This window comes from Cervus elaphus, chromosome 30 (assembly GCF_910594005.1).
Source record: "Cervus elaphus chromosome 30, mCerEla1.1, whole genome shotgun sequence".
Lineage (NCBI taxonomy): Eukaryota > Metazoa > Chordata > Mammalia > Artiodactyla > Cervidae > Cervus > Cervus elaphus.
The window spans coordinates 78,068,922-78,094,468 of NC_057844.1; the positions used below are offsets into that span (position 1 = coordinate 78,068,922).

Below are 25,547 nucleotides of genomic sequence, written 5' to 3' on the forward strand. Positions count from 1 at the left end.
ATTAACACTTTGATCCCAGGAAAAATTTTAAAATATTAACATATTTTTGTTGCAGATAATAAATGATCAGTAGGACTTTCCATTATAAAGATAAATTACATTAGGATAAAATTCTGTGTAGAATGATAAAATTTCAAGAAGAAAGAGCGATGTCAAATGTCTGAATTTAAATGGAATATGTTCAGGTATATAAATGTACAATGCTAAGTGTCAAACAACAACAGTATCAAAGAGTAACATTCAACTAGCTACATTTAAATGAATGACATAGAAGTTTAAAGAATATCAATATTTATAAAATGTCAGATATTTATTCCTTTATTCCTTGAGAGTATGATGACAAATTCTAAGTTATATTAAAACTATATAAGAGGGTACATAATCTTTCTAAAACATTTTTATGGGATACATAAGCAGAAGAAATTTTTTAAACACTGCTACAGGAGTCTAATAAAAAGCCTGCCACTTTGGTTTCATAGTGAACAGTTCATTCCCCATCCATTCATTGGGTGACATTCCAGCAGAGCTCGACTGGTGTGGTAGAAAACATCACAGACAGACAGAATAGGGATCCAGCTTTTTCATCAATTCATTTTGTAACCTGTGGCAGTCAGTAAACCTGTCTATCTTTGCTCCTCATCTGTAAAATGAAACGATTGGACCACAGTTGAACCTGGAAGCTATTCCACTCTGTCACTATATGTTTTTCTTGAATGTCTTCTGAGTTTGTCCTTCTCTTTTCTTTCTCAATCACTGTAAGTCCTTTTCGAGGTAACATAAACACAGTTGGGAGTAGGAAGGAAAACTTTAACTATCCTGTTTCCTCTTCACTAAAGAGAACGTTCTTCTCTAAGACTTATAGAGTAGAATGAATGGGCAAGTAATCAATTCAAAAAACCTGCACAGCCTTTACAGTAATTTTTGAGACTTCATGGAGAATCCCCCAATCCCGTGAAGTGGAAACTGGTGTACATAGGATTTCCCTTGACACCATGCATTCGTAACCTGGAGTCCATGATAGAATCTGAGGGGTTCAAAAACTTGAGTAGAACAAGAGAAATACAGCTTAACTTCCACTAACCTTTTAGTTAAGTATTTCCTTCAATTATAGATGCAGGTAATAACCGGAGTGGTGTTAGCATTACTGTTTGTTCCTATGTCACTCATAAAAATCAGTTTCTTGTCACAGGACAGGTCTCAAAATATCATTTATGCTCTTTACTATTGTGCAATTACGGGCGCTTATTAGATTTGGCACTAGCTCCTGTTTACTTTATGCAAAGAGGCATATGTGTAACTACATATACACATGTATAAAACTATTTCTGTATAATAAAGTTGGTTTTCATATTTTGATAACTATTTCAACATAATTTCTTTTGTAATTCTCTGTATTGTATTTTATGAGTTTAAAATTGTTCTGAGAAGCTGATCTTAAGGCTGACCGGATTGCCAAAGGCACCCATCCTTGGCACATCCTCACAAAGACTGAGATTACCCTGGCATGAATACAGACAGAAAAATTATTAAAGTGCCACTGGGGCAGCATGGAGCAATTGATAGCAGCCACTCTTAATCTGGAAAACTGCCAATTATGGCTCTATCAGGGTTTCCCTGGTGGCTCAGATGGTAAAGAAATCCCCTTCAATGCAGGAGACCTAGATTCGATGCCTGGGTCAAGGAAGATCCCCCCAGAGAAGGGAATGGCAACCCACTCCAGTATTCTTGCCTGGAGAATTCCATGCACAGAGGAGCCTGGCAGGCTACATCCAGTCCATGGTTCGCAAAGAGTGGACAAGACTGAGTGACTTTCACTTTCAGTTGAGTGAAGAACCCTGAGGACCAACCAGGAACACCAACTTAAAGACAGAGTCGGGGTGGGGGCGGGAAGAAAAAATAAAAATTGTTTTTCAGAAATCCCGGAAGCCCAGGGTAAGACAGGAGGATAGGAGGGGCCCACTTCGGGATGCTACTTCGTTACTGGCGACAGAGGCCGATGGAATGGCCAGCAACCCGTTTCCTGTTGACTGCAGACTGCAGCCCTGGCCCGTCCCCACCACCACCAACACCATTCTTCAAAGGGACACACCTTCGAGAGAGGGGAACACCAGCCCGACACCACTGAATCAAAGAACTCCCGATCAGAAGACTCACTCCCACTCTCCCAAATCAAAAAATTGATCTCCCGGCTTTTCGCCAATATCCGACACGCCTAAGGGGTTTAAGCGAGCTCGCCTGGGCTCCCTTTGCTCCGGGTCCACCCGGGGGGTTCCGCCGCAGCTGAGCGCAAACTTTCATTCAATTACACCTGCACTTTCAGAAACCATCGACTGTCAGAGAGGGTCTTCCCGCGTCTCCAGACGCCAAGCCCCCACTTCCTTCTCTGTCCCCCCGGTGGGGCGGGGATACGCGGACCCTCTGCTTAGAAGCCGGCCCGCCCCCTAAAAAAAAAAAAAATCCCCGCCCCGCTAGTCCCTCTCGTTTAAGACCCCCCCGGGGGGCTCCAGCCCCCGAACCCCTCCGGCCACGCCTCAGGCTCCGCCCCCTTCTCTGCGGCCCAGGGTACCTCTAGGGCTCGGCTTCCGGAGAGCGGCGCCGTCGGCTCTGACGTAGAGGCGCGGGATTGGCCGGCCCTCCCTGGCGGCCCTAGGATTGGCCGGCGGCCGGCCCCGCCCACCCCGTCCGCGCCTCCTCTCCAGCCCAGGCCCGCGGCCGCCCGGGTTGTCCTCGCGCCGCCGCTCGTCCGCGCGCAGCCCGGCCGTTTGCCTCCACGCCGCCTTGCAGCCTGCGTCCATGGCCACCGCCGCGACCGAGGAGCCCTTCCCCTTCCACGGCCTCCTCCCGAAGAAGGAGACCGGGGCCGCGGCCTTCCTGTGCCGCTACCCGGAGTATGACGGGCGAGGGGTGCTCATCGCCGTCCTGGACACGGGGGTCGACCCCGGGGCCCCGGGCATGCAGGTGCGGCGGCCGCCGAGGGCCCCAGCGCGGGGGTCGGGGGGCGGCGGGGGGACGCGGGCCTCGGAGTCCCACTGTGTGGCCGAGGGCGAGCCGGGCGCCTGGAGGAAGCCTCGGGCTGGGAGGCGCGGGGCCCGGGGCGCCCGGGCTGGGCCCCAATCCCGGCCCAGACAAAGCGGCGGGGCCCGGCGCGGCCGGTCGGGGCCCTAATCGCCGCCCCCCCGTCCCCGGGAAGCCCCTTCCAGCCTGGGCGCCGCCAGGCCCCGGGGCCCGCGGGCTCCCTCCTGCCAGCCCAGCGCCCTCCGCCGCCGCCGCGGCTGCCTCGTGGACCCGAGCGGCCAGTGCCCGTTATTTACCATTTTATTATTCTGGGGAGGGTGGTGTGGTGGTGGTGGGGAGGCTTCAGAGAAGAGGCACATCAGAACTTTTCGTGGGTTTTGTGTGTGTGTGTTCGGGTGATTTGATTTGGGGTGGAATGATTTTTTTTTTTTTAATCTCGAAACAACGAAAGCCTCCGGTTTCAAGAAGATAAGTCAACTTCCGGAATTGTTTCCTCCGTAGTTTTCTGTGTGCTATTTTTAAACCGTCTTCTGCAGTGTACTTGTTTAGGGTCAGCTGAAACGCAGGGCTTATTAGGCTTTTACGTAAAGAAGAACCCGATTGAGTTTGTTGTTGGTTTTGGGGTGTTTTTTTTTTTTTTTTTTTTTTTGCGAACTCTTCCAGGGTGCATTCAATTATGCTTTCTTTCTTTCTTTTTTTTTTTTAATTTTTCAACCTCAAAATGTAAGACCACGTACTTTATCATTTTTTAAAAGACGATTTTGTTTGGCCTTCGGCACCTTTGGAATCGCTGAATCAAGGTACCCTTGTGAAAAAGGTAATTTTTTTAAAAGCGTTGATCTCTGTTGAAAGCCTTCTGATTAAAGTTTTCAAAGTTTGGCTTTTGTAAATTTAGCCTTAGACTTGCAGGGAAACCCAGTAGTCAGCAGAACCTCACCATTGCTTAAGGTCCCATCTCTCCAACGTCTAACCTGACTGATTGCTGTTGTCTTCCCCAGTGTCAGTCCTTCACCTGTATGTCTTAAAACCCTAAGGTTGAGGGATTCTCTTCCTCCCGCATGCCTCTGCCCTCTCAAATCCTTGATTGTGCTCTCTTATAGGCGGGATAGCATTTGGGAAGTTAGGATGTAATTCAGGGGGAAGAGGAAACTGTCAAGTCTGCACTGTAGAGAATCCCTTCTGAGGGGTATCTTGCTTCCTTCCCTTAATTCTTGAGCAGCGGGGCGGAGTGCCACTCATCTGCCCCTGGCCCTGCGGGGCAGCTCTGGAGCCTCAGAAGAGAAGCAGGTGATGCCTTCCCTCCTGTGCTGGAATGGTCCAGTCATGTTAATAACTCGGGAGACTCACAGCAGTGACAGCCATCACCTCCTCGAGACTTTATTCCTGGGTAGTGATGGTTTCATTCCGGGGTGGTGTGTGTTCCCTTTTTATAGGGATAAGTGGGAGGAGAACAGCTGGAGGCCGCGGTTCACTGGCTCTTTTGTCAGGATAATAAGAGGATCGGAAGAGTTTGGAGGAGTGCTGTCTGGGGAAAAGAGGCTTTTGTAGAATCTCCCAGACCTGCTCATCCCGTCATTCTGTTCCTCCCTCTATAAAGTGGCAGTGACTCTTATCCCACCGCGCTGCTCTGAAAATTGAGACAATTAGTTACCTGTGACTGTTTAAAGAGCTCAAGAAAACCGTTCAAGAAACTCATGTTTTTAAGCAAGGCTTAAATAACCTTGAGGGAGTTTACGCTGGATCTTAAATCGCCGGCTCTCTGAAGGATAAATGTACGTTAGATGTGTGTGTGTGCTCCGCCCCTTCAGTCGTGTCCCACTCTTTGTGACCCCATGGACCGTAGTCTGCCAGGCTCCTCTGTCCATGGGATTCTCCAGGCAAAAATACTGGAGTGAGTTGCCATGCCCTCCTCCAGGAGATCTTCCCGACCCAGGGATTGAACCCTCATCTCGTACCTCTCCTGTTATGGCAGGCAGGTTCTTTACCACTAGCACCACCTGGGAAGCCCTTAGATGTGTGCATGTAACAACAAATGTTTGCACAACAGTGTATTTGAAGGGAAATGAAAATTTAACTCTTATCTTCTAACAACTTGGAGAGATTGACCTAAACGTGGCCATCCAAAAAGAATTCAGTAAGGTGACTTGCAAACACGAGTGAATGTTTAAGGTATTTTTCCCCCCTTCTTACCTGTAACAAATGTGTTTTGTAGATCCGTGTATGCCTCATTAAGGTAAGAAGGTAGATAAAAATAAAGTGGAAGGAGCGAGTGAAATAGGAAGAGGTGGTTGGACTGGACATCTGAAAAGCCAGTGAAGTCTGAGCAGAGGACCAGAGACAGGAGGAGAACTTTGAGGAACACAGTGGAGAGGCCCGTTCTTTGGAGATGGCCTCGGGCTCAGTTCTCTCTTGTGACAGCGTGTAGGCTTGCTAAATGCAGAGGGTGGCAGGATGAGAGGAGTAATAATTAAATAAGTGGTTAAGTCTTTTCTGCAGCAGATATTCAGGCATCTAAGGTTTTGCATTAAAAGATTCCGGAGTCGTGCAGACTGTAACTGTTAACAGATTGATCAGGGGGCCAGCCAGGCTTCATGGAGGAGAGACGGAGCTTGGACAGGACCTGGAATTCAGGGGCCTCCTGGCCACTACTGGTCATCCTGCGCATTGCCAGAGTACCCTTCCTTAAAAAAAAAGAAAAAACCCTGCCATCACACCCTTGCTTAGTATCAAACTGACCTATTTGGGCCTTCCAGTTGTCTTTGCATGAAAACCCCCAGTCCTGAACTTTGTACAGCCCATTGCCACCTGATTCCAGCTCATTGCATAACCTTTGTTCGCATCTCAGCACTTCCGTCCCCCGCCCCTGACCCTGGGCTTCCACCAACAACACTCCACCCCTTTCCCAGATCTTCCAGGTCTGTCCCCAGCACATGCCGCTACACGTGAGGTTTAATCTGCCCGCAGACTTTCTACAGGCACCTGTAAAGGCCTATTTAATCCCATAAGACCTGGCTGGGCCCTTGCCTGTTACCTTTGGGGATATCTGCTGATTTACTTCAGCCATCTCCCAACGCGTATACTGTGTATTTTTGTGTATATGCCAACCGCTGTGTCAGGACCTGGGACTTCAAAGAGGGATAGGGCCCCAGTCCCTGCTGACAGTTCCTTTTCCCTCTTGGCTCTCATAGCCGTTTATTCATATCCTCCTATAGCGCTTAGCGTTTCATTTTGGTCTCTTGCTTTTCATACCTTTTTCCTGGTTAAGTTAAAATTCCTCGAAAGCACCTATCCAGATTCATTTTCTGTGAAATGTGCTTGTGTTGAGTGGGAAAATATATGTATATGTGTGATAATATCTGTAATTTCCTCATGGAAAAAAAATATAATTTGGGGATGGAGGTTACAAGTAGTCCTGTAAATGTCTTTCTAATTTCATATTCACTAAAATATAAGAGAGGGGGCTTCCCTGGTGACTCAGTGGTGAAGAATCCACCTGCCAATGCAGAAGACATGAGTTAGATCCCTGGGTCCTCCCCTGGAGGAGGAAATGGCAGTTTGCTTCAATATTCTTGCCTAGAGAAATCCCATGGACATAAGTAGCTGGCGGGCTACTATGGGATCATGGCCAGACACAACAAGATAAGAATACAGTGAGGAAATTATCATGGATGTGTACTTAGTTACTAATGGGAGGTACTGCCAGTTTTAAGTTTGCCTTTCAATTTGTCTTTCCTGATTTCCTGCAAGCTGAGTTGTGTGTTCTTACATGCCTTCCTAGACACTGTCCTTCACATTTGTTATTCATCGTCCTGTGTCACTGTTCTCTTGTTTCTTTTGTCTTTCCAGCTGGATTGTAAGCTTTCTGAAAGCAAAGCCTGCCTTACTAATTTTATCACTATGTTCTTAGAATAAGAGTCATTTATAGTGTTTGTTTGCAACATACCATGCTTTGCTCAAAGGAGTGTTTTCAGTATCGTCCCTGAAATTTCAAGTGAGCGCTTGTTCCTTCACTGCGGTTTGTGCAGAAAAATTGGCGAGCTTCCCACTCTGATTCTGATCTTCTGTAAACCCTAGCCAACTTTGCCACAGTAAGTGGTTCTCTGGAGATAAAAAGTAGCTGAGGTTCTTGATGTTGGGGAAGAACCTTTGGGCAATTTTCGTTCCGTTCCACCAGCATCGCCCAGTAAGCATCTCTCTCAGTCTTCCACTCCATTCCCAGGGCTTACCACCTCTGCTCCTGTCACAGCAGCTGTGTCTTCAGACCCCTGTGACCGTCCAGCCCCCACAGTGGAGGGACAGCGGGCTCAGGCTAGCAGTGCAGTTGCCTGTCTTCCTCCCAGAGCTCCTTGCAGAATTGTCAGCCAGTTTGCCTTTCTAAAACCTTCCTACCCTTAAATTCCCTCTTGTGTCTCCTCTAGTGGAGTAGGTCCCTTCACCTCATGAGGAAGGGAGAAGTACACAGATAGAAAGCTGTACATGTGAGAATTTTTCATGGGAAAGAGAGGTCCTAGTGAGTAAAGCTGATCACAGTAGCAGATGCTGAATAAGCCACGAAATCCCGTTAGGCTCTCTTCCTTTGCTCACACACTGATGAATGAGGTTTCTAGTGAGAAGGATCCGTGTCGGACTTGTTCGCGATCTCTTGTGATTCTTGATCTCAAGGCACTGATGTTGTTGGCTGATTGAATGAGAAGATGAAGGCAGATGGTTTGTGTTCTCAGTGCTGTGGTGCAGCTTTCAAATTACACACTTATTTGGAATACGTTTTCAAGGAGATTATTTGCTTCTGGTCTTAATACATGATCTAACTAGTCTTACAGGAGAGTTTATAGGAGAGTTCGAACTTCCTCCTAGTGGCTTCTGTTTTTATCTTGCTAGATTCTCTTACGTTTTTCTTCATTCCTATATTTTCACTTCATGTTTGAAGGTACTTAGCCAGTCCTTTCAAAATCAGTGTCTGATTTGTTTTATCATAATCTTATCGGGCTTGGATATGATTTCTGCGGTGCCTTTTAATTAAGATTTGGAGCCTTCTGAGTGTATTAGAATACTTATTCCTAATATAGACAGCCCCCAAGAAATAATCACCCAGTTTAAGCATTACATCACCTCAAACTAACAGCGGTGCCCCCGGACAGAACTCTCAGCCCCTGATTGGTCGGTGATTGAGGCGAGATCTGAGATCCCCCAGCCCACCCCCTCATTTTCCCTTGTAAAGAAGGCGTGTGTGCATTTCCCCCACACAGTGAACTCCCCCCTCCTCCTCTGCACCCTAACTGCAGAGTTCTGAGTGCCCTGCGGTGGGGGTGGGGGTGACGGGAGAGACTCCTCGGGATGGACCCTGCACTTCATCTCAGAGGGTGAGTGCTCGGGTGGAAGGGGAATCCGAGGGCTGGGCTCTTGGCCCCCCGTAGGCATTTTTTTTTTTTTTTTACATTCCTGTTTCTCTCTTTTTTAATTAATCTGTTTTTAATTGGAGGATGATTGCTGTACAGTGGTGTGTTGGTGTCGGCCACGCGTGAGCGTGAGTCAGCCGCGGGCACACATGGGTCCCCTCCCTCCCACCCCTCGAGGTGGGTGCGGAGTGCCAGGTTTGAGCTCCCTGCCGCATCCAGCAGATTCCCACCGGCCGTCTGTTCCTCTTTCGCTCATGAGGGCAGGGGTCTTTTTTTTTCCTGTCCTTTTCGGGTCTGCTCACTCAACACTCTTGAATGCAACAAATCCCCTTGGCGAAGCTAGCCCAGAAAGAGCCCCAGAATGGGGTTTTTTTTTTTGCCCCCCTCGAAGGCAGTGGGGTGTTCAGTGTTACCGTGGGCTGCAGCAGTCGGAGGGCCCAGCTTTGAAAGGGTGGGGCTGACCGCGACCCCACAGCTGAGGAAATTCCATCTTAATACCGAGTAAGGAGTGCCGGGCTGTCCAACAAGCCAGGAGCCTCGCATGCCTGACAGACGCTGCTGGGTTTGGACTAATGTGGGGAATAAAACAGACACGGCCCCTGCCCCAGTGGCGCCTCCCTTCCACTAGTGCAAGTCAGGGAAGAGCCCCAGCCGTGGTTACGAAGCGAGTGGAGTTCTGCGAAGGCCCCACGGTACCGTGAGGTGGAATGATCGGGTTTAGGGTGATGCACGCTTAGACGAGGCCAGCAGGGAGGTCTCTGTGAATGGGCAGCGTTCTCTAGAAAACTGGGTCCCTGAGACGAGACCGGGACCCTTGTGGACAACTGAAGGGACAAAAAGTTCTCAGCAGAAGGGCCTGGTGCCGGAGGGTGGCGGCCACGGCCGAGGAGTGGAAAGGAGACCGAGTGGTCAGGGTCAGGAGGATGCTCCTGTTGGTCCTGGAGGGCTTCCCGGGGGCGGCGTCCCGTCAGGAAGGCAGGAGGTGACGGTGGGGGAGAAGCTCAGGAAGCCAGTAGTGGACGTCCAGAGAAGGTGGGTCTGAACCGCACTAAAGAGGTAGAACGAAGGATCTCTGGGGAAGCTGGCTGTGAGCACTGAACAAGAGAGGCCGAGAAGGACTTCCTGCGTTTCTGGCTTGAGCACCCAGGTGGGTGTTGGCTTCCCGGGCTGGAAGGGCTTGGGGAGGGGGCGGCTGTGAGGGGTGAGCCTGAACCTGACTTCAGTTGGAGGGCTACTGTGGCCTCCAGTGATGAACTGTTAGTAAGCGTTTTTCCCTTCAAGCTTTGTACTCGTCCAGCCCCAAGCTCACCTTCTTCAGATCTCTCTCCAAATGTTGACGTTCTTAGCGAGACCTTTCTTGCCCAGCCTCGTGAGCGCTGAGCGCCCCGTACCACCTGTCTTCCTTTGCCTGCTCGACTTTCTTGATTGTCGTGACTGCCGACCGACATGTTACGTATTTATTGGTTTATTGAGTCCATATAACACAAAGTCTGTGAGGTCAAGAATTTTCTGTACTGGTCCTTGCTGTATATTCCCCACACTTAGCGGAGTGTGGCCTATGGTAAGTGCTCAGGAACTAGTTACCTGAATATATGACTACATTTTCTTGAGAGTATTTGTCAAGCTTTTGGCTTAAAACAGCTCAGTTCCCATTTATAAATGAATGCAGATTTTATAGGATATTTTATGTACGGGGACGTGTGCACGCACAGACACACATTTGGGGGCTGGCATTGCTTTCAGGATAATAGCTGGATTCTATAATTCATGTTTTAATGGTCTCTTAATCTTCAGGTTACAACTGACGGGAAACCGAAAATCATCGATATCATTGACACAACGGGAAGCGGCGACGTGAACACGGCCACGGTGGTGGAGCCAAAGGATGGTGAAATTGTTGGTCTTTCAGGAAGGGTGCTCAAGGTTGGAGTGTTTTATCTTTTCACTGAATTTTTCTCTTTATTTTTTTGTGCTCTCACCTCAAAGCATCTTGTTTTTACCTTACATTCCATGGTATGATGTTCGTTACCTGTTGCTATATCATAGATCACCCTGAGACGTCATGCTTTCAAGCAACCAATGTTTACGGCTTCTGTGAGTCAGGAAAGCAAGACAGTAAAGTCTTCAAGTGTCTTTGACTTAACTGTGCTCTGGTTAAATTACCTATATTCTAATTCTGCTTCTTCCAAATAGCACATAAACTGCTGATTGACGTCTAATTCTTCTGCCATTGTAAGATCAGCTACTGGTTAGGTGCTTTGAAGATGCTCGTCCTCTCCTTCTCTAAGGATGCTATTGCTAAGCCGTCTTGAGTAACTGGTGGTCAGTTACTTACGGCCAGTGGTAGTTATGGGAACAGATAAAAGCAGAAGAGTGAATAGAAGCATAACGCCTTTCATAGTTAATTATACAGGCAAAAAGAAAAATGCACAAGATGCATATGTACAACTGAATGAGTAATTTAAGTGAATACCGCTTTACCTGCTATAGATAAGACAGAACATTGCCAAACCTCAGAACTGTGTTCTCCAGATCACAACATATTTTGGCTTCTGTGAAATCAGTTATTTGCTTTCCTTTATGGTTTTACCACCTCTGTGCAGATACATGGAATATATTGTTGTTTTTGCCTATTTGTGAGCTTTATATGAATGACCTCATTTATGTGTCATTTCATGTCCTCTTTTCCTGGGTGTTTGTGAGATTCATGAGATTGAGCCATGGTTTGCATGGAGCAGTGATGTCTTCGGTTTCATTGCTGTGTCTGGGACATGGTTGGCTGTACCACGTGGTGTCCATTCTGCTGGGAAGAGTTGTTTCTGCTTTGGGAGTGTCACAGTCTTTAGAAAACGTCCTTGCAGACGTACCCTGCACACCCGTGTGCAGGTGGCTCTAGGATATGTGCCTGAGAGTGAAATTGCTGAGTCAGAGATACACCTTTCCTGGGTGACACAGCTTCACCAGTTTCTCCAGCTGTTGCACTGAAATGCATTTCCACTAACCACATGTAGGACTTGTAGCAGGCACGCTGCTACCAGTTGCTGTTTTCAGGCTTTTTAATTTTTGTGAATAGATTAGAATTTAGCTGTATCACTTTGTAGTTTGAATTTGTGTTTCTCGGACGCCTGTTCAGATTGAGCGCCTTCTCATGTGTTGCTCAGGCGTTTGGATCTTCTCTCTTGTGAAGTGCCCCTCTGCGTGCCTCTGCTGGTTGTTTTGAATCCTGAGCCACCTGTCATTTTCTTACTGGTGTGTGGGGTGACCTGTCCTTGGGTTACGTGTGTTTCAGGTGTCTTCTCCACCTCTGTACCTCGTATTTTCACCTTCCAGGTGATGTCTTTTCATGGGTAGGACATCAAGTCTGTTGTGGTTGGAAATCAGCCTTTTGCATTTTTGGTTAGGGCTTTTTGTGTCTCACGAAATCCTTCTTCCCGCTGACGATGAGTGAGAAGCACCGGCCCTGAACCTCACAGAGGGAAGCGAACACCACCAGACCTGCACCAGACCAGCCGCAGACAAGAGTAGGGCCCTGGCCGGCACCTCGGTTGAGGCCAAGTGAAGGATGCAGCCCAGCGGTGCCAGCTTCTGATGGACAGAGTGTGTAAGACAGGAAATGTGTGTTCTTTTAAGTCACAACGTTTGTGGTAATTCGTAACACAGCAGTAACTAATAGACTCAGCAAAAGATATAGAAGCTGTAAAAAACACTCAGATGGACATTTTAGAACTGAAATTTTTACGATAGCTAAAATATTTTTTTTAAGAAAACATCACTGGAAGGATGCAGTAGCAGAAAGATGACAGAAGAGTCTGAGCGAACTTTAAGATCAACCAATAGAAAATAACCATTCTGAATAATGAAGAGAAAAACGCTGGGAAATAATGAACTTAGCTTGAGGAACTTGTCGGTCAATAATGAATGGTCAGATATTTGCATCATCAGACCCTAGGAAAGAGGGGAAAGGAGTGTGCTGCTGGAAAAAAAAAAATTCCAAAAAAAGTTGGGAGATTCTCCCAAGTTTGGTAAAGATATAAATCTACTAATTCCAGAAGCTGTGTGAACCCCAAATAAGATAAACCAAAAAGAATTCATGCCCAGAAACATCCAGTCAGATTGCCAAAAATAAAAGACCCCCCCCCAAAAAAAAAAATCTTGAAAATAGCCAGGAAAAAGTGACCCACTATATAGATGGGAAGGATACTTGATTGACAGCCTTCTCATCAGAACCCCAGGGGCCTGAAAGGTATGGCATGACATTTTTGCAGTGCAAAAAGAAAGGATCTGTTGATCCCGGATTCTGTATGCAGTGAAAATACGTTCAGGGGAAAAGGGTGAAATAAAGACATTCCTAGATAAAGTAAAACTAAGAGTATTTATAGCCAGCAGATACAGTTTTTTAAAATAGTAAAAAAAAAAAAAAAAAAACTTTTCAAAGGAAAGCATGGAGCAGCAGAAATGAAGGACAAGCAGAAGAAACCGTAAAGGTCTTGAGTACATTTGATCACTTGCTTTGAGTTTTTTAAAATCATATTTGATAGTTAAAAAAAAAAAAAAGTCCTTCCTGACCTGAAATCATGAGGATATTCTCCCATTTTTATTTTCTAAAAGCATCCATCGTTTTTCTTTTCTTGTTTGTTCTAGAATTCACCTGGACTTGATTTAACGCTTCGTTTAAAATAGGAGTCCCTATATTCTTTTTTTCCATCTGAACACCCACTTGTCCCACCACGTGTGTTAAAAGTCCATAGTTTGCCCACCAATTTTCAGTGCCGCCGTTCACTTTGCAGCCTTCAAAATGTGGTGACTTTTGGCTTCTAAAGCCTCATTGCCCGTTTTTTGTCGTTAGGGTTTTTGTTTTTTTCCTTTTCCTTATTCTAATTTTAGCAGCATTTGGAAGGAAGCACAGTGCCTTTTAAAGTTCTGCCTCATTTAACTTGAAGTCATTTTCCAAATCATCACTTTTTAGCCTAGTTTAGGCTAGTTGAGAGACCATGAATGCCTCAGCCAGACTTAACATCGAATTTAGATGCAGTGATAGCTAAAAGGGAGAGGGTCCTTATGTCCAACCCGATCATGAGCCTGGTAAGTCTGAAGTACAGTTTTGAGGCAAAAAACTCAACATGATTTTCTTGCATGGAACGTCAACAACTCACGGTGACACTTGTCTCATTGAGAAAACCTTCAATTTATTCAACAGCCTTTCTTTAAAAGAGTCAGTAAAATGAGGTGTAATTAGTAATTAAAGAAATTCTGTTTCTTCTTTGAGAATCAGTCTTACCACATTGTAGTTACTATATAATTAAAACTCTTTTAAAGAGAGCAGCTTAAAATGGTAGTAAATAAATTAAAAGTGCTTTGATTTTTAAGAGAGACCCACAATAACTTCATTTGTATGGAATACTCAAATTTGTAAAATGACGTATTCTCTAATGACCTAAGAGTAAAGATAGCTGAGCACAGAACTGATGCTTTTGAACTGTGGTGTTGGAGAAGATTCTTGAGAGTCCCTTGGTCTGCAAGGAGATCAGACTAGGCAATCCTAAAGGAAATCAACCCTGAATATTCACTGGAAGGCCTGATGCTGAAGCTGAAGCTCCAACACGTTGGCCACCCAATGTGAAGAGCCCACTCATTTGAAAAGACCCTGATACTGGGAAAGATTGAGGGCTGGAGGAGAAGGGGACAACAGAGGATGAGATGGTTGGTTGGCATCACCGACTTAATGGACATGAGTTTGAGCAAGGTGCAGGAGATGGTGATGGACAGGGAAGCCTGGCGTGCTGCGGTCGATGGGGTCACAAAGAGTCGGACTCAACTGAGCAACTGAACAACAAACAACAGATCTAGCAGTAACCTGGTTAAGGTTGACTAGTAAAACTGTGATTATGCATAATTCTTCTTCTTATTATTTTAGTTACATTTTTGTAACCTGTCCACCTGTATTGTGAAGAAAATGCATGGTAGTGACTTGAGAAATATCTGGTTTATGGACCCTGCAGAATTTAGTCTCACTTTAATTAAACACAAATTATGTCTACTCGATTATTTTTATTGTATTACATACATAGTTTAAGTGATTGTGATTGTCTCAATACCTGATTATTTTGCAGTTACTTTGATCAGTTATTTCGTTTAATCCTTATGCATTTCACAGCTTTTCGTAATCTCTGTACAAAGAAGCTGTCAGTAGCACACGGGAACAGAGCCAGCTGGGTGGTGGGACATCTGTGATTAAAGAAGCTAGTGACTGCTTACTCTTCTATTGTTGCAACACGTTATTACTGTGTGTCACGGGTGTTGCAAGAGCAAGTTAAGAATCCCTATTATCTAAAGAAGGCTGGTCGGTTTTGAATGAAAAGCACTAGTTTGTATGCCAGCGTATTTAAAATTTCACAAACTCCAGACATCCGTGATTCAGAAATGATTACTGATGTGCAGACATTTTTTTAAATTTCTTTTTAATTGAAGGATAATTGCTTTACAGTATGTGCAGGCTTTTGAAGGTCAGTAGATCTTGGAACTTCTGTGCACAATTGTCTTCCTCTAGTTGTGAGAAAATTTCCTCCACAGGCTTCCTGCCTGGGGAATAATTTGATAAAGAGAGACTTGAGGATTCGAGGTCCTGGACAAGTGAGAATTGTGAGTCAGTCCACAGTTTTTAGTGGTTGATAGTTCAGCTTCATAATCTGTACACCTTTAAAAGCTATTTTTAGTGATCATAGGTCCTGAGATGATAGAATATGAAGGGTCCCCATGGTCTTGATTGACATTTCAAGTCGGTTGATGTTCACACAAATTCTTATTCATGTGAATTCTGAAGTAAAGATTATTTTCTTCCTTTTGCACGGGAGGAAGTGGAAGCCCGTGGCTCCCACCTGGTGAGTGGCAGAGTTTGGGCCATAGCCAGGTTTGTCTGGCTTTAAATTCTGTATCCTTTACACCAGGTTTTTGTCCCTTGATAGAACTAGATTCCAGCTTTCTTTTCAACCCTCCTGTTTGGGCCAGAAGTTTAATTTCTCTTTGCTTCTCTGCTTTCTCCATTGGTAAACTGGGCATGCTCTTTGTATTTTATGTAAATTAAAAGCTTGAAGTGTTATTTTTAAATACTTTGAGAGAGCAGGAAAGACTATTATAAGATGTTGTATGTAATTATCATGATTTTTATAGAGCTTTTTTCTTAAGAACACAAAGAGCTCTTTTTATAGGCTCTGGGCCCATCCTGTAGTATCTTGGAGGAGAGTGAAGTTTTTTTTCCTTAACGGGACATCTGAGGGCGGAGAGGTCCTGTAAGTTGCTTCCCTCCCCTGGTTGATGGGCAGCTGGGTGATGGGGAAATGAGTTGTCCTGAGTGCTTGGAAACTGAAGGTCCTAGCAGTTTAGTGTGGGTTGAAAGCCCTGAATAAACTGTAAAGCATTGTGTAAATGAAAGGTACTATGGTTAAGCTATCTCACTATTGAGACAGAAGGGGCCAGAGTGAGGTTAAATGGCAATGTAGAGTAGTAAAGATACTGCTCGAAGGCGGGAGCCTGCTCCAGGTTGAGCCCCAAGGATGGGTTTTCCCCCAGGACTGTGCCATTGGGATTGGGAAGCATTTAGTGAGTGAGAAATGTTCTTTTTTCCCATAGATTCCTGTGACCTGGACAAATCCCTCAGGCAGATACCACATTGGCATAAAAAATGGCTACGATTTCTATCCAAAGGCTCTCAAGGAAAGAATTCAGGTAACGGACAATCTGGTATCGATGACTTTTTCAGATTCTATTCAAACTGAAGAAAGAGGCTTCCTTAGCTCTCACTAACCTGATGATTAAGGGGATCTGGAGACTTTCAAATGATGACTGCTTCAAGAAAGACACCATCCGGTGAAATGTTACCCATTCGTGTTTCCTAATCTGAGATACATGGATAAATTTAGGGAATCTGAACACCTTGAAATTTCTTTCACATTTTGTGTATTTGTGTATTTCTGGGAGAATGGATATGCTTTCATTGGACAATCAATTTAAAGCTTAGACTGCCTTATTTATTCCTGTTCCTATCATTTCTATGGTAATTTATCCCATTTTTCTAGTCTTTGCCTTGCTTTCTTGATTGCGGTTAGTGATGATTCAGTACTAGGGAAGGAAGTAACTCAGACCTAAAGCAGCTGAAGGACGGGAAACACAGTCTGTCTTTGGAGAGCTAAGAATTGTAAAACCAGTGAGACGGAGCCTGCTTTATGACAGCACTGTAGACCTTTCAGTAGTTATGGGCGAGTTTGAAATGTTCATTATCCATCCATTATAGTAGCCATGAGCCACAAGTAGCTATTGAGAGCTTGAAATGTGGTTAGTGTGACTAAGGAAATGAAGTTTTACTTTTATGTAAGATTTTAAAGCAGTAAAACAAGATGTGATCCTTGCAAATGGGCCTTCAGGGTGAGACCCATGGGCCCTGTAGTCTGGGGTTGTGATTTGCTTCTCCAGGGGTCAGTGAGCCAGTAAAAAGTTACTCAGTATTTTACATATAAACCTTTTACTTGTCAGATTCCAGTCATTCTGGGAAGAAAAAAAAAAATTCAGAAAATAAATGCATGTAACTCAACTTCTGTTAGATACTATTTTATTTCAATATTTCAGGCTAAAATGCACAGTATTTTTATGCATTATATTAAATTTAATCAGCCACGTTCAGGTACAGATTAGGTTCAAGCAGATCCCCTTCCTTAGTCCATGGAGTTGATTCTTTTACTGGAGAGGCTTTCTTAACTAGCCAGCTTCCACTGGGAGGCAGTGTGGTTCAAGACACTAGGGATGGCAGGAAGACCAGTTTCAGCAGCAAAGATCCCCATCAAGTCAGTGAGGGTGGGAAAAAAGAACAGGCCAAAGAGGTAGGAGGCTGAGGACGTCCACCAGAGTGCAGCTGCAGGCTTACCCCTGTCTTCTGCTTGCTCTTGGCTGAAGGCATTTCTTTTTCCTCAAATGATGGGATTTCGGGCTGTTACCTGACATGGTATTAATCTCTTCTTGGAGAAGGATTTAAATGGGGGCCTGTGATATGTTAAAAATACATTTGGTTGTGCCTTGGTAAACTTGTGCTCTTAGAGCCTAGGCGTGGTGAATTAAGTAATCAAGTTTTTTATAACTGATCCATTGCTCTATCAACTTGATTGTAAATGATTTTTTTTTAACCTCTGTATGAGCATTGTATAGCATTGCAGCTGATAACAGCTCTTAAATTCCTGTCTCGGTTTACATGCATATTAGTCCAGCTCATTGGAAGGCCATTTCTCTGTCTTTGCAGAAAGAACGGAAGGAAAAAATCTGGGACCCTGTCCACAGAGTCGCCCTTGCGGAGGCCTGTCGGAAGCAGGAAGAATTCGACGTTGCCAACAACTGTCCTTCTCAAGTTGGTGCTAGTCGCTTTTATTTAAACATTACCGTGTTCTTAGAGAATTAGCACTTCTTAGAGAATCAGTAGACTTTTTCCCCAAATTTGTTTTTTCCCCCATGTTTTAACTTGTCTAATTTTACCTTTTTTCCTTTCCTTATTTGTCCTGAAATCAATTTATATATCAGTCGAATGTTTAAAAGTTCTTAATGAACATAGAATACCCACACTGAAAAGTGCACACATCCTAGTTGTGATGTCATGAATCGTCACAAAGGGAGCACCCCGAGTGCACAGCACCCCAGCGCCTCTCATGCCTCTGGCTGCTCGCCGCTGCCTCCGCCCAGGAGCAGCCGCCACCCTTGATGGCTGACACTGTCGAGTGACTTCACCCGTTTTGAATTTTGTAAAAGGGAGTCCTACAGTGTCTGTTCTTTGACGCGTCGCTGCTTTCATCCGACGTTTTCTGCGCGATCCCTCTTCGTGCGGGGTGTTGCAGTAGTTCACTCTCCTTGCTCTGTGAGGGCTGGACCACAATGTATGTGTCCATTCTGCAGACTGATCCTTGCTTCGTTTCCAGTTTTTGGCCAGGATGAAAATCCTGTTTTGAAAGTTCTCGTGCCTGTCTTCTGGTGGGTTTTAAAGTGACCGTACCAATTCCACAGGAATCATACGAGAGTTCCCATTCTTCTACATTCTTGCCGTTGCATGTTTTGTGAATCAGTCTATGAGATGAAAATAGCATCTCAGTTTATTATAAAAGCAGTAAGTGCTCATTGCAGAAACTGGAGCACCAGAAGTATGTGAGGTTTAGCAGGTGAAAGTCTCTGGAATGTCACCACCCAGGGATGCTAACAGCAACTTGATGTTCGTCCTTCTGAATTTTTCTGTTAATGCATGCCACTTTTTAAATGAGTTTTTTAATTGAAGTATAGTTGATATACAGTGGTTTAGGTGTACAGCAACGTGATTCAGTTATACATGCATATATATATATTCTTTTTCAGATTCTTTTCCATTATAGATTATTACAAGATATTGAATATAATTCCCTGTGCTATACAGTAGGTCTTTGTTTATCTATTTAATATGTAGTAGTGTGTATCTGTCACACCCACGTTCCTAACTTACCCTCCCCCTCCCTCCCCCTCTGGTCTGTTTGTGTCTGTGGGTCTTTTCTGTCCTGTCAGGAAATTCATTTGCGTCATTCTTTTTTAGATTCCACATATTAATGATACCATGGTATTTGCCTTTCTCCTTCTGATTTACTTCATTTAGTATGATAATCTCTATATCCGTCCGTGTTGCTGCAGATGACATTATTTTGTTCTTTTTCTGGCTGAGTAAGACTCCATTGTGTGTATGTATGTGCCACATTTTGTTATCCAGTCACCTGTTGGTGGGCGTGTAGGTTGCTTCCTTGTCTTGGCTGTTGTAAACAGTGCTTCTGTGACACTGGGGTGCATGCTATCTTTCCGAATTGGAGTTTTTATCTTTTCCAAGGATATGCCCTGGAGTGGGATTGCTGGATCATGTGGTAACTCTGTTTTTAGTTTTCTAAGGAATCCCCCCGCCCCCGCCCCGCACTGTTTTTGAGACAGTGTACCAGTTTACGTTCCCACCAACAGCATAGGTGGATTCCCTTTCTCCATACCCTCTCCAGCATTTGTTATTTGTAGACATTTTGAGGATGGCCATTCTGACCAACGTGAGGTGATGGCTTCATTGTAGTTTTGGTTTGCATTTCTCTAATAATAAGTGACATTGAACATCTTTTCCTGTGCCTGTTGGCCACATGTGTGTCTTTGCTGGAGGAAGCGCCTATTTAGGCTTCTAGGGCATGCATTTCTTAATCAGAAATGGGATTGTATTGGTGATTCTGAGCCCTGGCTGCATGGTAGGATCACACGAGGAGCTTTGAAAACTCCGTGTTTGTGTCCTAGAGAGGAAATAAATCAGAACCTTACAGAGGAGGCAGGTATTTAAAAAACTGTTCAGGAGATTTTATTAACATGCAGCTCAGGTCAAGGCCCACCAGCCTATATAGATCTACACACACACACTTCTATTTACTTTATCTGTGTTCATTTTTAACAGCTGTATAATTTTCGGTTAGATCACTTTTGGTTCTTCAACCTCCCGTTGGAGACATGAAATGTAGTATTTCAGGTACTACATATAGAGAACTAACTATAGAAGAGGGATCTGAATTTAATTAACCATTTAATTTTGTATGCCAAAAATGTTTATATACTTGTCTTTTTCCTTGAGGAGGAGTAAACATTGAATATATTGAATAAGGAAAAATGAAGCATAACTTAAGATTTTGGGAACATGTGAAACCTAAATTTTTATTCACTTGGACTACTCAGGCAAATGTAGGTCCATCTCATATAGTATGTAGTTTTAAAAAGTGGTTAGTTTGAAGCATAAAATTTTCCGTTTTTATAGCTCAGGATGGTTGAATAGCAGCGTATATGTACTTGGTCATAAATACAGTATGTATTTAACTCAGCAAATTCAACAGAGGTGAGACTGTTCATAATTCCTATTATTTATTTGGGCTCTTAAGAAACAGATTTGAAATGGAAATGTTCCTGGATATAAAAATCTAAAGATAGATAAACTAATGTGTAGCAATTTTAGCATTACTTTTGGAACACAGGTATGTGACTGACACCCTTGGCCAAATGAGATCACCGCCACACAGCACCCTGTCTTTCCCAAAGCAGGTACAGTGAGTGATGGACTGTGATAGTGAAAGAAGTATTTTTTTAAAATTATTTAATATTTTAATTGATATCTGCCACTAAATTGAATTTCAAATTGCACAGATATAAAAGGAAAGTTTCTTACATTTTTCCAGGGTAAAATGACTTTACTACTGGGTCACATTGTCTTTGGTTGTCTGTTAATATCACTTGTCAAGAGCACAGAATGTACTAACATTAACATATGTTCTAATTGACTAGGCAAATAAATTAATCAAGGAGGAGCTTCAGAGTCAAGTGGAATTGCTAAACTCTTTTGAGAAAAAATACAGTGATCCTGGCCCTGTGTATGACTGCTTGGTGTGGTTTGATGGTGAGACTTGGAGGTAAGTCATGTGCATTTTATGCATCTTCATTTAAAATTAGTCTTGCTCTAAAGAACATTAAACCCTCAAAACTGCCTGGAGATTTGGTTTACAAGACATTAATATCTTTAAGCAAAGCTCCTCGAGAGTTGGGTTGGCTTTTGAGTAGTTTTGGATAAAACCTTTTGAACTTCTTAGTATGTTAGGCATGAAAGCTGACTCTTATCTCTTTTAAAGAATCTTACCTCCTTAACCAGACAGTAGTCATTCAATAGACAACAGCAGGTTGATCGTAGAAATGTTCCTGATTGAAGCTGGGCAGAGTATCTACTATAAATGTTTTAAGGGCAGAGGAGGAAAGTGGGATAAAGATTTACCACTAGGGACCTAGATGCCAAGTTGATCTGATTCCTTAATCTAGTGGGTCGTTTTCTTCCTGGAGGTCTGTGAAGGACAGCTCCTAGAGCCCCTTGTGTCTGACTTCATTTAAGGGCTGGTTGCTTAAGTCACCTCACCCAGTCTTTACTGAGGCCTCTGACAGAGGCAGCTGCCACGTTTGTGGTGGTAAACAGAGATAGTGTGTTGAGAAAGACCGAGAAACTGTATTTCGTGATTTTTAGAAAGGTAGAAAAAGAAGATAAATTGCATTAACTACTCTTAATTCTCCTTTCATAGAGCCTGCATTGATTCAAATGAAGACGGGGATCTGAGTAAATCGACTGTTCTGAGAAACTACAAAGAGGCCCAGGAGTATGGCTCTTTCGGCACCGCTGAGATGCTGAATTACTCCGTTAATATATACGACGACGGAAACCTGCTCTCCATAGTGACCAGTGGAGGTATTCTGTTTCAGGTTTGCTAACTAGAGATGAACATACAAAATACCAGGAGGATAAATTCCTCTACCCAAGAACAGCCTTAAGGAGAATTGACTGATCCCTACGATAGAACTAGGTCTGGAGTCATGGATGTGGTTTGATTCCCTGGAAAAGTATTGTTTTTTTTTAAGGCCACAACCATGTAGGATCCATTCCAGGAGTGTGAGCATGGTCCAGCAACAAAAAATAACATAAACATAGTTCATTCAATGAACAGTAATTTAATCTTCAAATGCTGACTCTTGAAAATTCACCATGATTGTGAAGAGTCAGGTAAAAGGATCCTCACCACAGCTTTCATTGCAATTTCAAAAAAGTTATAAACTTTCTAAATACCCAGTGAGAAAAGAATGTTTTTTTTTTAATTATGTGATTTATCCTGTGGAATATGTTATATAGTAATCAAAATGAATAAATCTGCATATAACTATATGTATAAATCTCATATGTAAATCTTACTGAAAAAAATATATTGATGTTAAAAAAATTTGTGTGAAAATTTTAAACATGCTGAACAATACTGTGTCCTGTTTATGGGTGTGTGTGTGTGTGTGTGTGTGTGTGTGTGTGTGTGGTAAAAATATAAAAATACAGGTGCGAAGAAGGTGTGCCCCAGCTGCAGTGCAGTGGTTACTTCTGGGAGGGAGCAAGGAGGGTGAGGTGGGGGCAGCCCGCGCCCCACGGCCCCCCACGTCCGTAGAGGCACAGCTCAGGTATAGGACACTGAACACACACACTCACAGCGTGGTGAGTTTTGATGTGTGCGCACACCCAGGAAACCATCCCCACAGCCGAAATAACAAACATCTCCATCACCACCACCCTCAAAGGCGGGCTTGTTCTTCCTTTATAATCCAGTGGTCTCCACTCACATCCTCTGGGAGCCGCCGAATGGCTTTCTGTCCACCCTAGATTACTGTACATTTGATAGAATTTTACATAAATGGAGTAAAAAAGAATACAGTTTTTTTTTGCCTGCCCATTTCAGCCTGTTGGCCTGAATCCATGTTGTGATTACAAGTAGCTTGTTCCTTACTGTCGAGCTGTGCTTCATCGTGTGCGTCCACCGTGGTTTCCTTATCCACTCAGCTCCTGACGCACATTTGGGTTTTGTGAACAGCTGTGTACAGGTCTGTGTGGAAGTTCGTTTTTGTTTAACTAGAACCCATGTCTGGGAGAGCTGGTTGGGTGTGGTAGGTCCACACAGCATTGAAGACCCTCCGAGCTCCCCTTGGCAGTGGGAGGGTCACACCCGCCGCAGAGCGTGCGTGCACGTCCCCGCCCGCGGTGGCCGCCCTCACCTCAGCTCTTCAGCAGGGCGTGGCTCCGTGTGGCCTTCGTTTGCCTCTCCCAGGTGACCCATCTTTTCATACATTTATTTGCCATTTGCTTATCCTCTTTTGGGAAATGTTTTTCAAACGCTCTTTACCCATTTTTCTTTTGGGTTCTCTTTTTTTTGGGGGGATTTGAAAGATTATGTTCTAGATATAAGTGCTTTGTCAGTTATATGTGTGCGAATACTTTCTCACCTTTGTGACTGACCAGCGTAGAATCCAGGGTGGCAGAATAGCGTATGTAATTCACAGTCATTTTTTGTGAATTATTATGAAGAGACATAAGAAAACAATACCCCCTTACGCATTAAGATAAGTGTGTTTTTATTCTGATTACTAATACGCAGATTGAATCTTGCAGTTAAAACTTTGAGCCTCTGAGGGTGTTTCCTCACTTTCTCCCCCTTTTGCCTCTAGGAGCCCACGGGACACATGTAGCTAGTATCGCTGCCGGGCATTTTCCCGAAGAGCCTGAGCGGAATGGCGTTGCTCCTGGTGCTCAGATCCTTTCCATCAAGATTGGAGACACAAGACTGAGCACGATGGAGACAGGCACAGGCCTCATCAGAGCTGTGAGTGCTCCTGAGCTGCCGGTGTCCGGGACTGGATGGCTCATGGTCGTGGACGCTTCCGTTAGCAAGCTGCTCTTGCTTTCCCCAAAACACATGGAACTGTATTCAGTGTATAGGACTTTTTTCAAAGCCCCAAATGCTTAACTTATTTAAAAAATATTTTTATTAGAAATTGTTAGGGTTAAAGGGATTTGGAGAAATAGGAAAACATTGTTTACATTATACTTCTCGCTTGTAGTAAATCCCTTAGCAAACTATTTTGAGATACTTTTAAAAGCATGAAAAAAGACAGGAAGATGTCTCAGCCAGGCTGTTCCATCAGTGTAAGAATTTATTCGTCATTTTAACATATGAATTCTATTTCACTTGAGTGAATTTAGACTTTAAAGAGACCCCCTTCGTCTCTCCAGCTCAATTCTGCAGATGCTGGTTGGTTTTTTACTGACTCCTTCCTGTGCTGTGTATCAACCCCTGCCCCAAACACACACACACCTTTTTTTGAGTTTGTCAGCCATATGTCTGGCAGTAACTTATGAACTTAGGTATGAATTGGAATATGATTGGTTACGGAACTGTGGGATTCCATGCCTTTATTGTGCTAGCTTATATGTTTTTTATAAATGGCTGCCTAAGCTGGACTCTCTATCTTTTTAATAGATGATAGAAGTTATAAATCATAAATGTGATCTTGTCAACTACAGCTACGGGGAAGCAACTCACTGGCCGAATTCCGGGTGAGTGTTCTTTGCCGCGTCAGCCGTGGGAGCTTAGCTGACAGAGCAGTGAGCGTTTCTGGGTAACTGGGCCGAGCGTCACAGCCGAAAGAGGGCGGGCTGGTGGGTCGACCCTGACTGTGCGTCCCTGAGACCCTTCGTCCACGGTCACGTCTTTGACGTCAGGGTCCCCTCCTGGCTGGTCCACCCGACGGCCCCCAGACCCCCATCCACAGGCAGCCCGACCTCTCCGGCGTGCTTGCCTGACAGAACCCGGCCGGTGGAAGCCCCGCAGGTCCTGCCGCGACGGCGCCCCTCAGTTGCCGGGCTCACGGAGGCCGCCCTGGCGCCGGGCTTGGGGGCCGCGCGCCGCCCGTGTAGGGTCAGCGCTGTCTCTGGCCTCCTGGACGGCCGTTTCACACCTTCCCCTTGGGGGACTCCTGGCCACCTCCCCGTCAGTCCGCAGCTGCTGTGCTCACTGCTGTCCTTCCCGGAGCAGATAAAAGCGCTCAGGGGCGCTCCGGACCCTCCTGTGACCCGCCTGACCCCACCTGCTGCCGGCCCTTCTTCTCTCATGAAGCGTGCCCGGGACCAAGAGCCTGGCTCTGGTCCCCTCCAGCCTCGGAGATGCCCTCCAGCACCGAACCTCTCCTTTCCTGGCTCTCTTTGCTGTTAGACAGACGTGCTCAAGTATCCACTAGCTTTAAAACTAACTAATAACAAGCCTCCTCGTCTCCCATGGCCTTCGCTTACTTTTCCAGCAAAACCTAGACAGGTGTGTTCCCTGTTTCCCCTGGGCGGTTCTCACTGCCCACTCCCCTCCTGGGGCTGTAAGGGTCTTCCAGCCGCCGAGCCCTCTGGCTTAGCCTTGATCTCGTGTTACCTCAGCCTTTCTGTCTTCATAGCGCTAACTCGGCAGTGACCCTGTCTGGAGAGTGTCCTCCCAGCACCCATCCAGATGCACCCATCGTGCATTTTCTGCCAAAACGCAAGTGCCCCCAAACTAGAGCCTGTAGTTGGCTGTCAGCAGTGAGTTAGTGTTCTTGGGTGCGTCATAAATGCTTTGGCCAGATGGAAAGAACTGGTTTCAGTGGCTCTATGTCTCAGGGTTGTATTTAGGTGACATGTTGAAAGAGACACAGCGGCAGGGCTCAGGAGCGATCCCTGGGCGCCGGCACGCAGAAGGGACCCTG

General features: G+C 44.9%; 1 protein-coding gene across 3 annotated transcripts in view; it reads left to right on the forward strand.

The window, feature by feature from the left end:
• The first annotated feature begins 2,673 nt into the window (after nucleotides 1-2,673).
• The window catches only part of TPP2 (tripeptidyl peptidase 2), a 60,956-nt gene continuing 38,082 nt past the window's right edge, over nucleotides 2,674-25,547 (forward strand). For 2 of the 3 annotated variants that reach the window (XM_043891809.1, XM_043891810.1), the window contains exons 1-8: nucleotides 2,674-2,958; nucleotides 10,206-10,334; nucleotides 16,038-16,133; nucleotides 17,695-17,799; nucleotides 20,754-20,878; nucleotides 21,533-21,696; nucleotides 23,487-23,641; nucleotides 24,299-24,375. In XM_043891809.1, the coding sequence (XP_043747744.1) occupies nucleotides 2,794-2,958; nucleotides 10,206-10,334; nucleotides 16,038-16,133; nucleotides 17,695-17,799; nucleotides 20,754-20,878; nucleotides 21,533-21,696; nucleotides 23,487-23,641; nucleotides 24,299-24,375 (1,016 nt within the window). In that variant the 5' untranslated portion in view covers nucleotides 2,674-2,793. The remainder of the gene's footprint in view (nucleotides 2,959-10,205; nucleotides 10,335-16,037; nucleotides 16,134-17,694; nucleotides 17,800-20,753; nucleotides 20,879-21,532; nucleotides 21,697-23,486; nucleotides 23,642-24,298; nucleotides 24,376-25,547) is intronic. The other variant, XM_043891811.1, reaches the window with a different exon arrangement.